This window comes from Rhinopithecus bieti, unplaced genomic scaffold (assembly GCF_001698545.2).
Source record: "Rhinopithecus bieti isolate Rb0 unplaced genomic scaffold, ASM169854v2 scaffold_12783, whole genome shotgun sequence".
NCBI lineage: Eukaryota > Metazoa > Chordata > Mammalia > Primates > Cercopithecidae > Rhinopithecus > Rhinopithecus bieti.
The window spans coordinates 699,924-713,989 of record NW_016807262.1 but is presented as its reverse complement, the minus strand read 5'-3'; the positions used below and the strand labels follow the sequence as shown (position 1 = coordinate 713,989).

Genomic DNA, 14,066 nt, shown 5'->3' with positions numbered 1-14,066 from the left:
GTAGCTACTCAGTAAGTGTTTATTGAACAGAGCTTTTTGAGCTCACAGCCCATGCTCTATCCACTGCTGTTGTGTGGCTGCTGGCAGAGGTCATAGGGCATGCAGGCAAGAAGGTATGTATGTGGCAGCCCTGAGACCAGCCGACTCGGCCCTTTGGTCCTTCCTTGTTTTTGTTTTTTTTTTTTTGAGACAGAGTTTTACTCTTCTTGCCCAGGCTGGAGTTCAATGGCATGATCATGATCTCAGCTTACTGCAACCTCTGCCTCCCGGGTTCCAGTGATTCTCCTGCCTCAGCCTCCCAAGTAGCTGGGATTACAGGCATGTGCCACCATGCTTGGCTACTTTTGTATTTTTAGTAGAGATGGGGTTTCTCCATGTTGGCCAGGCTGGTCTTGAACTCCTGACCTCAGGTGATCTGCCCGCCTCGCCCTCCCAAAATGCTGGCATTACAGGTGTGAGCCACCATGCCCGGCCGGCCCTTCCTTAAGTGGGGCTGGCACAAAGTGTCTAAAGGGAGAAAGATCGAAAAAACCTTCAGCCAGAAAGCATCCCTAAAATATGCATGATTCAGGGGACATCAACCTCTCCCTATTCATACTGAGATGGAAAGAAGCTTGAGAGAGAAGTTGACTCTCCAATATGCCTGGTCTCCTAATAATGCTTCCTTGCAGCTGTCAGTGCACAGGAGGGCTTGGGCAGGGCTTCCTGACCTCTTCCTATAGCAGCTGGTCAGGGCTGGAAAGACCTTGGACTTGGAGTCATGACAGCTGTTCTGCTGTCAGCTGTGTCATTAATTAGCTCTGTGGTCCTAGACAAATCACTTCCCCTCTCTGAGCTTTCTTCTCCCATCTGTAAAATGGGGTTATTTTAATGCCTGCCCTGTAGGCTGTTGTGGGCAGTGAAGAGGATCATACCTAGAAAAGTGCTCTGTGGATGGTGAGGCACTGGATGGAGGGCAGAGTGGCCTTCTTTTCAGGGCTGTTTGTTGCATTCCCCCTTCAGCTCCTACCATGGCCAGCACCTCTCCCTGCACCTCCTTTGTCTCTTACCTCTCTGTCATGGCCACCTGCTCCAGCATGGCAGAGCCTGTGTTGGCTTTCCAGTTCCCAGAGATGGAGGTTCTCCTGTACCAGAACAAATAATACATTGAGGAAATTAGGGACGCTCATCACTGATCTGCTTTCTTTCTTTGCTTTGGCTGTCAGGAGGCTCTGATTCAAATAACTGGCTCACATAATGGCATGTATTCTTAGGTACACATCTTACCTTCAACTATATTTTCCTATGTTTATTTCCCTTCATGCTGTTTGCCTTTTTTATTTGTTGAATCTTAGGTATTGTTTTCTAAGTCATCTTTGAAATTGAAAGATTAAATTCAAAAATGCCTACATCATCTGATGAAATCCCCCAAACTTTGGTGTGTTTTTGAGGAGAATGAGGGCAGTGTGTGTAGCCCCTGATGATTCTGGAATCTTTTGAGGGCCCCAAAATGTTAGAAAAGTGATCCTTAGAGAGAAGTGACTACTTTTTTCTGGTAAAGATTAGGAAGGCCTTCTGGTCTCTGACTGTGTCGCCATCCTTCTCTGTTTCCTTGCCTTTTCTGCTCCAGTAACAGCCGACCTCTCTTCCGGTGCTCCGCTGCCCATGGCTCTTTCCCAGTGTCACAGCCTCTGCATGCCTTCTTCCCTTTACTCCATAGAGTCTTTCTCTCCATCTTCGCCTCCCTAAGTCCTGCTCATCCTTCAGTTTTCATCTGACGTACGACTTCCTGACAGCCCACCTTCCCCAGCAAAAATAGACTGCCCGGTGCTACACCCTACACTAATGCTCAGGAATGCTCATCTCCCTTCTGATGACTGCGTTAGTGTCCTCTCTTCTCTGATGGAGGGGAACCCTGAGGGTAGGGAACAGTTTAACTTCATCCCCTGTATACCCAGTATCCAGTGGGACCTGGCAGGCAGTAGGTACCCAGTAGGTACCTACTGGGTGAGGAACTGTGTACACTGGGGGAGAATCCAGACAAGCTACCTATCACTAACGGTGCATCTGGCCTCGGCAAAGACTGAACAAGTTTAAGCACAGGGGTGCAGGTAAAGCTATTTGTCTTATGGTCAACAGAAGGTATGTGGTTGAGATCAAAGGGTGAACTGGGGAGAGGAATTGACACAAAACTGTATCATTGTAAAGGAGAAAAGCAAATGTAAAAATGCTGAGACTAGATGACCAACAGGAGCCATAAGGCACTGCACTGTAGTTTTCAAGGTTGTTTCCCATGAGGCTACAGGTGAACAGTTCTGAGACTGGGCACATCCACTGAGACAGAACCAAAAAAGTGGATAGATGGTGAGTGAGGGAGCCGGATTTTTCTCTGTTGGAGTGGGAAGTTATAGATTAGCAACCAGGAAAGGCTAAAATGAACCAAGTGGTACCAGATGAAAGTCTGGGACATCCATAGGATTCTGTTCAGCTTCATAGGGATGTGGATGGGGATATGCGGAAATAATTATGGATATATATGAATACATGGGTAAGGATACACTCATGTACTTCCTTATTGTGTCTGCTAGGACCTAGAAAGAATGACAGCCCAGTAGCGACACGCACAAAGGTCCGAGTACAAGGCAGGGAGTGGGGCCAGAGAGGAGATTGAATGGCTGGGGAAATTCTACACTGAAATCTGACATGAACCCCCTCCTTTGGAGGTGGGCCAGCCCAAGGTCCAGGAAATTCTGTAAGTAATGACAAAGTGGAGCTGTCAGGCCAGGGAGGCTCCGCAGAAAAAATGCGGCAATGAGGTAATCCTCAAGAACAAAAAAAAAAAAAAACAAAAAACAAAAAAAACTGGGACAAGGTGTCGTCAATGTCAAGTGGAAGCTCAAACAATGAAGAGAGGAGGGAAATGATATCATGACCTACGGCAGGGGCCTCAGGAATGCACTGGAATGGGCCATAAGTCAGAGTGGGCAGGGAGGAGGTGACTTTATCACCCCAAGGCCATCTGAGAGCAGTGGCAGGTCTGGCCTGCCTCGTGGGAGGAAGAGGTTGATTGGTGGAATAGGGCACAGTTACTCCTTGAAAATGAGCTCCATCCCTTTCCTGGGAATACTTCCTTCTAGGGCAACTGCCTGCACCTCCTCTAGTTTCACAAGCAATGACAGGGCACAGTAGTTGCAACAGAGACGATATGTCCCGTCAAGCCTAAAATTACCACCTGACCCTCTACAAAAAAACTTTGCTGACCCTTGGTCTAGGCAATCCAGGTAGTGCAAAAGCAACCACAGGCAATCCATAAATGGGTGTGCAAGGCTGTGATCAACAGGACTGTATTTAGAGACAGGTGGCAGCTGGATTTGGCCTGTGGTTGTGGTTTGCCAACCCTAGCTTAAAGCACAAGCTACCCACACAGAGCCTATGGATGGAGGGACTTTCCAGCTGTCCAGGGCTAACCCTTGCAGTCCTCACATATGGAGCCCTGCACACAGTCAGTGCCCCATAAATGCTTGTCAACCAGGCAACGATTGGCCCTCTGGGGTCCCATCATTTCAAGTGGAACTAACAATAACATTCCAGAGTGAAACACAGAGAGAGCTTGGAGCAAAGACCTCTCCCAGGAAGGAGACAGTCCACCTACTCCAGAAGTCCCCGTTCATCCTTATAACCACAGCCCCATGTAATCCATCCTTTGTTGAACCACCCAGGTGAAGGCGGGCTGCTTTTTTCTGCCTGGCATTCTTTCCTTTTCCTTTAGATTCAGCACCTCTATTTCCACGAGGCAAAGGCCCTGCCCACATTGCATGCCTTCACGGTGGGACTCTCTATACTGGTTTTCTGCTTTTCTCTAATCAATAAAACACAGTCAAAGTTGGACTAATCAGTACTTTTTCCATGGAATCGCAATCTTGAGTTAAGCCCTGAAAATGACTAGGGCAGATTCACTTACTGGTGGGGATGCCGTGAAAATTGTTTATTATTATTTCTGGCTGCCCACATTCCTGGGGCTGCTCTGTATCCTGATGTTTCCGAAATTGATAACTGAGTTGGGAGATTTTTTTGTTTGCTTTTTTTTAAGTTTCTGATAACCCATGGTTTTCTAATAAATTCCCTTTAAAAAACCCATTAAGTTAATGATGTGTGGTTTCTGTTGCTTGCAGGCAAAGAAATCTGGTGTAACCTCCTAATTGGTCTTATTGGCTTCAGAGAAACCGTTTGGCAGCTCACAGCCTCGTGGTTACCTTTTAATAAACACAGATCCTTTGCTCAGAAGAGAAGAGGAAAAAAATCCAAAACCCTCAGCAAGGTATTCAAAGCCCTCCTTGATTTGTCCCCAAATTTCTCTCTCAAAGACATATACCCTGTGTGTACGTGCAGTTCCCTAGACGTGCCAAGCACCTTTCTTGCTCTGGAGGAAACAGCCTTTGCTTGGGTAGGCAGATATCTGCCTGGGGATAAGCAGTGACTGAGTATTAGCCCCTCAGCCGCACTGGCCAGAGAAGAAAGGCAGTAAGGAGATAGGATGGAGGATAATGATGCACCCTTGGGTGCAGGAGACAGTGGCTGGACATGCACCTCTGGGCTCCCTTCCTCCCACGCTCCCCCAGCCCCTGCCCCAGAGACTCACATGTAAGCCTTGTAGTTGGATCCAATTTTCTGGACGCGGATGTCGTACTTGGAGTCGATAAAGGCCTCGGTGGTGGCGTAGGTTTTGGCCATGGCGACCACGCTGGTGATGTCCTGGAAGTCAAGCTGGTTTTCCACTTTGATCTGTGTGGGAGGACGAGGGGGATGAGTGCCACCCACCCCGCGTTCACGGAGCCCACCCCGTGCCAGGAACAAGTGCTCTGTCTATAGACACGAATTCCCTTCAGAAGGTCACCTGCTGGCAGGGGAGACAGACACGGGAAGCAAATCGTTCCACCACACACCACGCAAGCTGCAGAGAGGAAGGGAGCGATTCCGCGTGGGTGGTCGAGAAAGCTTTACAGAAGAGGTGAGCTCTGAACTGGGTTTGGAAGGATGAACACGTTTCAGATGGATGAGGTTGTGGGGCCATCCTCCAGAGATGCGCGAGGAACCCACAGTGGGGGAAAGGGCAGGTGGCGCAGGCTCGCTGACGGGGGATGTTGCACGGGCCATCGGGGAACAGACTGGAGGGCCACCGTCTCTGGGAAGGAGCTGGGATTTTAGCCTGAATTTTCTGGAGAGCCGCTGAAAGAGGGAGTGGAATTTAAACAAGGAAATGGCGTAGTTTGCGTTTTAACGAAATCACTGAAGCAGTTGTGTAGAGGATCGAATGGAGGGGTGTGATATGAGACACAGAGGGTCCAGTTAGGAAGAAGGGAGGGTGCATGTGTGTGTGGTGTGTATGTGTAGGGAGCATGTATGCTGGCGTGTGTTGTGGAGTTTGTGGGAGATGTCTGTGTGTGGTGTGTTTGCATGTGTTTGATGTATGCTATGTGTGGTATGTTCTTTGTGTGTTCATATGGTGTGTGTGTGTGTGTGTTGTATATGTGTGTAGTATGTGCTGCTTCTGTGTGTGGTGTGTGATGTATGTGATGTGCTTGCTGTGTGTGCTGTGTGTTGCACATGTGGTGTGTAGTATGTGCTGCTTCTGTGTGTGTGGTGTGTGATGTGTGTGGTATGTTTGCTGTGTGTGGTCTGTGTTGTACATGTGGTGTGTAGTATATGCTGCTTCTGTGTGTGGTGTGTGTTGTACATGTGGTGTATAGTATGTGGTGCTTCTGTGTGTGTGTGTGTGTGTGTGTGTGTGCGCACACATTGGAGCAGCCACACATTGGAGAGGCTGGCTTTGCTAGGCCAGAGGCTGGGAGAGAAACTCACACTGTTGACTGGGCTGAGCCAGGAATACAGAGAGGTGTCCTGGGCTTGGGGAGAGGTCCCAGGAGAGCTTCTAAGGCCAAGCGCAGAGGATGAGGCCAAGGCTCCGTGATACTGATCTTAAGACAGAACAGAGGCTGACTCCCAGCGGCTGTGGACAGCTGGGCCAGCTGCTCCCTCCCACTGGCCATGGGAGCCCTGCTTGTTCAGAAGCGGCTCCCCTCTTCCCTGTCACCCTCACCCCGACAGCAGAGGAGTTCTGATGCTGGGTCAGAGACGGGCAGAGCCCTGTGGAGTGGCTGGGCGCTGGGCGGTCTGTGTGGGGTTGGTCTCAGCCACACCCCATCTCAAGTCCTTCCAATCTCCCTCTCCGCCCTTTTCTGCCTCCCCTTCGAGGCTCAGCACTGACTCGGCGACTCTGTCCCTACCATAAGAATGCCCACTCACATTTGCCCAGTTGCGATGCTTACGCAGGGTATTTACAGCTCTCCGTGGGGTCCAAACCGGATTGTGAGCAGGCAGGCAGGCTGGGCACCGTTGTGGTCACTTAACAGATACGGAAACAGATCTCTTGACTTGCTCAAGGTTGTAAAGCAGCTGAGCCCAGAGCTAGGCTTGAAACTCTGGACTCCGAAGCCACAGCTTTTCCTTGAACCATCTCAGGGGTCTGTGCATAGGTGCCTGCCTGTTCTACCATAACGGACACAAACAGCAACAGGAGAGAGGCTGGACAAGCCGTCTCTCTTCTTGGCTCTCTGAGTGATGACTCCAAGTCTCAATTTGCAGAGAAAATAAACGTGACCAGGCAAGAGTTCCCTATTTTCCAGCCCTTTTCAAACTCAGCTACCCCACCTCCTTCCTCCCAGCTGCAGTGGTGGTGGTGTGCCTCCTCCCTTTGTTCTGGGTCTTCTAAGCCCTTGGTTTTAGCTGGGTACCTGGCCTCCTCAGCCAGAGATTACTTTGCTGCAGTCTCTCGTGCAGGTAGATGTGCCCGAGTCTCCAAGCTCTGGCCAATGAAAACTGGGTAGCCATGATATGAGCAACCTTTGGGTGGTGCCCTGAAGATGAATATAATCTTTCCCATCCTTTTTCTTTCTTTGCTCTGGCTAGGAATGTGAACATGATGGTATGAGCAGCAGCAGCCATCTTGGGCCATGAGGGGGAAGCCGCATGTTGAGGATGGCTGAGTAGAAAGTTGGAAGGACCTGGGTCACTAGCACTGTGAAGCTCCCTATCAGCCCTCGACTCGGACTCTTACATGGGAGAGAAAGAAACTTTAATCTTGTTTAAGCCACTCTTCTCTGGGTGTTTTTTTTTTTTTTTTTTTTTTCTTCTGAGACAGGGTCTCAATATGTTACTCAAGCTGAGTGCTGTGGCGTGACCATGGCTCACTGCAGCCTTGACTTCCTGAGCTCAAGCAATTCTCCTGCCTCAGCCTGCCAAGTAGCTGGGACTACAGGCGTGCACCACCATGCCCGGCTAATTTTTGATTATTTGTAGAAACAGGGCCTCACTATGTTGACTACGCTGGTCTCAAACTCCTGGGTTCAAGCGATCTTTCCACCTCGACCTTCCAAAGTGCTGGGATTACACGCTTCAGCCACTGCGCCTGGCCACTATTATGTGGGTCTTCGTTAAAGCAGCCAAATGACATTTCCGCTCATTATTTTTAGTCTCTTGCTTTTCACCGATTCTTTATCCTTTGGATTAACGTGATCAAGAATCCACCATTCTCCTCAACATGTTCCTGCTTTTCAGAACCTCAGTTAGTCTCCACTGTCTATCTCTACATCTTCATCCCCCACTTGCCCTTCAACCCACTTTCTCTAGGTTTCACTCCCTGCCATTCCCCTGTGACTGGTTTGGTCCCCTCTTTGGCAAATCCCATAGAATGCCCCTGGTCCTTGCCCTGCGTTGACCCTCTGTAGCACCTGAAATTGGTGAACTTTGGGTAATACGATTTCCATACCACTGTCTTCCCGGTTCTCACCCTTTCTTTCTGGCAACTTCTTCACAGTCTATGTTGCCACTTCTTTCTCCAGTGCCTCTCTGATGGTCCTGGGGTTTCATCTCTGCCAGAATCCAGGGTCAGGTGGAGAGAACTGGAATTGCCAAAATGACAGAATCGGGTGAGCGTTTGCAGGGACGGCTTGTTTAATTCACATTTCTGTCCTTGGTGGCTTTGGGAAGAACCAGAACTTCTTTAGCACCTTGGTTTCCTAGACAGCCCTGAGCACAGAGCAGGCTACCTCGGAGGTGTTTAGCTGCGCACAGCATCATCTTCCTGCTTTACAGTCATGATACACCCTGATATGGGGGGCATGTGTCCACCGAGGGTACACTTTACTCTCTTTCCTTTCCCTGGCATCTTCATACCACTGTGTGGCCACATTTTGGCCAACAAGATGCTAGCAGAAGAGGTGTACGAACTTCCAGGCTGTGCCGTTAAAGGGTAGGGGAGGGCTTTCTACTCCCCACTTCTCTCTCCTTGCTGGCTGGAGTGTGGACCATCTTTGACAGTGTAGCTGAGGGCAATACACCAGGGATGGATGATCAATAAGATGGAAGAAGCCCATGGCCATGAAACCATGGTGGTGCCACGCCAGCCCTGGGCTGCTTTTGTGCAGAGCGGAGAAGGAAAGTCCTAGTTTGTTTACACCATTGTAAGTCTTTGTTATGGCAGCTGAAATTTATCCCAATTATTATATAAGCCCTAAGTAAATTTTTGTGGAATACATCATGCATTCTTTCACAGAGTAGACAAAGAGAGCAAAGGGAGAAAGCACAGAGATAGTGGTTTAATTCGGGAGTGGGCAGCCACTCTCTGGGAACCCTTCTCTTCTGTCTTCTTTTGAGTGGTTGTGCATTGGGGTCCCATTCTGTTCTCTCCAACAGTGAGCATGGAACCCAGGTCACTCTCTCTCTCTCTCTTTTTGAGACAGAATCTCGCTTACTCTGTTGCCCAGGCTGGAGTGCAATGGTGCAATCTTGGCTCACTGCAACCTCTACCTCCTGGGTTCAAGTGATTCTATTGCTTCAGCCTCCCAAGTAGCTGGGACTACAGGTGTGTGCCACCATGCCTGGCTAATTGTTGTATTTTTAGTACAGTTGGGGTTTCACCATATAGGCCAGGCTGGTCTTGAATTCCTGATCTCAAGTGATCCACCCATCTCAGTCTCCTAAAGTGTTGGGATTACAGGTGTGAGCCCAGGTCTCTTATAGAAAGGCATTTCAAAGCTTCAGGAGAAGCCCTGGTCAAATGTTCCTTTTTATTTTATTTTATATTTATATTTATTTATTTTTTTAAAGAGACGGGGTCTCACTCGGTCACCTAGGCTGGAGTGCAGTGGTGCAGTCATGACTTACTGCAGCCTTGAACTTCTGGGCTCAAGCATTCCTCCCACTTCAGCCACTTGAGTGGTTGGGACTACAGGTGCCACCACATCCAGCTGATTTTATGTTCTTTTTTGTTACAGAGGGCCTCCCACATTGTATGACACCTGGGCAATGAAAAACGGATTTTACCCCTGGAACCACCATTTCTGTCTCCCCGTTAGACTGTGAGCTTCTTGAGGACAGTCAAGAATCGGGTGAGTGTTGTCCCCAGCTATTGCACTGGTGCCAGGCACACTGCACATGCTCTACACGAGTTTTCTGGATTGAATTTAAGAAGGCTGGATCAAGACCTGCTTATAATTTGGGAGGGGGGCAAGAAACTGGAAGGAAAACAAGGGAGTTCCACAAAAGACAAAGAAACTGTGTTTCAAGGAAACTTGTATTTTATAAGGTGGATATTTGCACGCCTTCTTGGGTGGGTGCTGTGTTCTCTGAGGGTTTCTGCCTTCCTCACAAGTTCCTGAGAACCGGAAGAATTCCGGGATTCCGGCGAAAGGGGCAGGTGGTCTGGAACCTGGGTGGGTGGGTGCTGGAGGGGACTCTGGGATGGTCCTCAGGCCAGAGAGGGTAGTTGGGGTGAGAGGGCACTGGGGACACAGTCCTGAGGATGGTGAAATGGCTGCTGGCCTGGGCAGGGAGTCTTGGCACTTTGCTTTATTTACTGGCTGGAAATCCCTCCAAGGGTTCACAAAGACAAGTTGAAAACAGGAAGCCCTCAGTGAGCTGTGATTCAAGATTACCCATTCGCTGCCCAGGGGCTATGATGGGGCCACTGTGAACTCTCCAAAACAGACCCACCCACACCCTAGCCTCCCTCGCCCTTCTTCTCCCTTCTCTTATCTCCTCTCGCCTTCTCTCTCTCCTTTCTCTTCCTTCCTTGCCTTCTCACTCTCTCCTCCCTCCCCTTTCTCCCCTTTCCTCACTCCTTGCCTTCTCTCTTACTTTTTTTTTTTTTTTTTTTGAGACAGAGTGTCGCTCTGTCACCTAGGCTGGAACGCAGTGGTGCAATCAGGACTCACTGCAACCTCTGCCTCCCAGGTTCAAGCAATCATCCACCTCAGCCTCCTGAGTGGTTGGGACTATAGGTGCATGACATCACGCCTGACTATTTTTTCTTTTTCGTATTTTTTGTAGAAATGGAGTTTCCCCATCTTGCCCAGGCTGGTCTCGAACTCCTAGGTTCAGGCGATCCTCCCACCTTGGCCTCCCAAAGTGCTGGGATTATAGGCATGAGCCACCGTGCCCGGCCACTCTTCCTTACTTTTAACGTCATCTGTCTTCCTCTTGCACCTCTTTCCTCCTTGATTTTTCCTTGTTGCTTACTTCTTGTCTTATCTTTTTCCAGCCTCTCCCTTCCACCGCCTACTCTGTCTCCTTCAGTTTTCCTGACCTCTTTTCAATGTTGCCATTCTTCTCCTGCTTCTCATTTCTTCTTCACTCCTTCCTCTCTGTCTTTCCTGCTTCCTTCCCCTCAGGGTCCCCCCATTCAGGTTCTCACACTCTTCTCCTCTCCTGCTTTCTGAATTGCTTTACCCTCTTGTGTGCTTGTGTGCACACATGTGTGTATGTGTGTGTGCATGCATGCATGTATGCTCTGTCCTGAGGCTGAGCAAGGAGAGAGAGTGGAAACAGAGGCAGAGAAACTGGAGAGAGGAGTCAGGATGCAATTCCAAATCTTCTGAATGGGTTTTAGCTCAGAGGTCTCCTCTTCCAAATTTCAAAATCCAACCCAGGATGGGGAAGTCATCCACATACTTAGTAGACTGTCTGCTATTTGCTTGAATATCTCCAGTAGCAGGAAGTTTACTATCAGGCAAGGCAGCTCATTCCCCTTTAGGGAACCTCTAACCTGTTTTGCTGTATATCACAGCAGGAATGAATGAATGGCCCTCATTATCCTATGGAGTAAGTCTTAGCCCTCTGCCTTGTGTCTGCACTTCATCCACTCGACTGGAGCCACCCAGGTGTGCACAAGTCATTCTCTCCCTAACCCATTCCTAATATGAGCTGCTTCCAGGCCCTTCACCATCTTGAAATGCCCACATTTGACAATCTCTTAAACTATATGGTACTCAGATTTACACAACAGACTCCAGGTGTGGTTTCAGCAGCAGAGATCAGATAAGACCGTCCCCTCCCTCTATCCAGAATCCACCTGGCATATTCCTGCCTTAGGGCCTTTGCACGTGCTGTTCCTAGCCTGCACGGCTCACCTCTCTCTTAATTCAGGATCCTGTCCGGCATCAGCATCTCAGACCTGTCTTCCCCAACTACTCTAGGTGAAGTTGCTCCTCCCACCCAGCTCTCCTTACCTGCTTCATCCCACTTTATTTCTCGCCATAAATCCTCCACTACCACTTCACACTGCTACCTATCTATCTGTTTGCTGTCTTTCTTCCCTGCCATTCTACTAGAACGTAAACTCTTCAAGGGCACAGCTGTATTTTGAGCACCTATAACAGCACTCAGAGTACAACAGGTGCTCAATGCATTTGTTTAACGATTGAATAAATATACATAAATATTTACAGATATGTCTCTTATATCCAGATAATTACTCAGTGTTTCTTCTAGATACTTGCTGGGGGCTGGGTTTCAACTGAGAACAAGAGATTTGTGATTCTTGTCCAAATGGAGCTTTGAACCTGTTAATTATCTTGCTTCCATGAATGCAGCTTAATACAATGTTGGCTTTTCTAAGATCCATATGGGCTTGTCCTAAGCTAATACCTCCAGGTGATTTTTATTATTTATTTATTTATTTGAGACAGGGTCTCACTCTACCACCTAGGCTAGAGTGTAGTGGCGTGATGACAGATCACTGCAGCCTCAGCCTCCTGGGCTCTGGTGAACCTCCCACCTCAGCCTCCTGAGTAGCTGGGACTACAGATGTGCACCACTATGACCGGATAATTTTTGTATTATTATTATTATTATTATTATTATTATTATTATTATTTTTTGTAGAGATGGGGTTTCACCATGTTGGCCAGGATGGTCTTAAACTCCTGAGTTCAAGCCATCCACCCTCCTTGGCCTGGCAAAGTGCTGAGATTGCAGGCGTGAGCCACAGTGCCTGGCCTCAGGTTATTTTATTTAAGTTATTATTATTATATTTTTGAGACGGAACCTCGCTCTGTCATCAGGCTGGAGTGCAGTGGCACAATCTTGGCTCACTGCAACCTTTGCCTCCCAGGTTCAAGTGATTCTCCTGCCTCAGCCTCCTGAGTAACTGGGACTATAGGCGTGCGCCACCACGCCCGGCTAATTTTTGTATTTTTAGTAGAGACAAGGATTCACTGTGTTGGCCAGGATGGTCTCCATCTCTTGACCTTGTGATCTGCCCGCCTTGGCCTCCCAAAGTGCTGGGATTACAGGTGTGAACCACTGTGCCCAGCCTCTCAGGTCATTTTTAAACACAAGATTCTGATAATCCACAACTCCCAGAGGAGGAATTTACATTCAATCTGATCATGGTCAGCTCTGCTCTCATGCTTTCATCTATCTTTCTGCCTTCCAACATTGGTTCTGTCATCTGATCTGTTAACCATCCTCTCAGCTCTATGAGTCACTCAGTGTCTCTCAGGATTTTGGAGGACCTCTCCTATACCTAGTTTCAGCTGTTCAACCTTACTTCTCTGAGCTTCAGTTTCCTGATCTGTTATCTGTTAAGTGTGATAATGACAACTACCTGGCAGGATTATGATTTTTTTTTTTTTTTTTTGAGATGGAGTCTCGCTCTGTCAATCAGGTTGGAGTACAGTGGCACGATCTCAGCTCACTGCAACCTCTGCCTCTTGGGTTCATGCCATTCTCCTGCCTCAGCCTCCCAAGTAGCTGGGACTACAGGCGCCCGCCACCACTCCTGGCTAATTTACTTTGTATTTTAATTAGAGATGGGGTTTCACTGTGTTAGTCAGGATGGCCTCCATCTCCTGACCTCGTGATCCGCCCGCCTCGGCCTCCCGAAGTGCTGGGATTACAGGCGTGAGTCACCGCACCCAGCCAGAATTATGATTTTTAAATGAAATTTAGTGAATGTCAAAGGACTGACCTAGCATAGCATCTAGCACCTACCAGGTGCTCAATAAACGTTGGTTCTCTTTAGTTAATTGTTGAGATTATTTGCTGACATTGAACCATCAATTGAACCACCAATCAATACTTTTTTTTTACACAATTATTCATCCAGCTACAAGTTTATCTCCCATATAATCATTCAACTCCCATATTTCTTCTGTGATCCATGGACTATCCAATGCCTATCCAGCTCATAGCAGAGGTTCTGGGACACATTAGATGTTCTTATAAATATTCCTAGGCTAAACAAATGACTGGGTAAAATGGCCATTCATCTGATTATGAGATGATGGTTAGATTCATTTATTCATGCATTCCTAAAAATCCATCCTAAAGATATAATGGAAGACACATGAAATGGTATGCACACAAGGCTGTTTATTGCAGCACTACATGTAAAAGAAAGTTTTCAGCCGGGCACGGTGGCTCACACCTGTAATTCCAGCACTTTGGGAGGCCGAGGCAGGTGGATCACGAGGTCAGGAGATCAAGACCATCCTAGCTAACATGGTGAAATCCCATCTCTACTAAAACTACAAAAAAATTAGCTGGGTGTGGTGGTGGGCGCCTGTGGTCCCAGCTACTTCGGAGGCTGAGGAGGGGGAATGGCGTGAACCTCGGAGGCGGAGCTTGCAGTGAGCCGAGATCATGCTACTACACTCCAGCCTGGGCGACAGAGTGAGACTCCGTCTCAAAAAGAAAAAAAAAGGCCGGGCGCGGTGGCTGAAGCCTGTAATCCCAGCACTTTGGGAGGC

The 14,066-nt window shown here is 48.4% G+C and overlaps 1 protein-coding gene across 1 annotated transcript in view; it reads right to left on the bottom strand.

Moving 5' to 3' along the window:
• Nucleotides 1-14,066, bottom strand: part of SYN3 (synapsin III) — a 502,974-nt gene that overhangs the window by 23,149 nt on the left and 465,759 nt on the right. Inside the window, exons 7-8 of the mRNA XM_017880821.1 lie at nt 4,619-4,761; nt 1,050-1,124 (exon numbers count right to left, since the gene is read on the bottom strand). Of these exons, the coding sequence (XP_017736310.1) occupies nt 1,050-1,124; nt 4,619-4,761 (218 nt within the window). The remainder of the gene's footprint in view (nt 1-1,049; nt 1,125-4,618; nt 4,762-14,066) is intronic.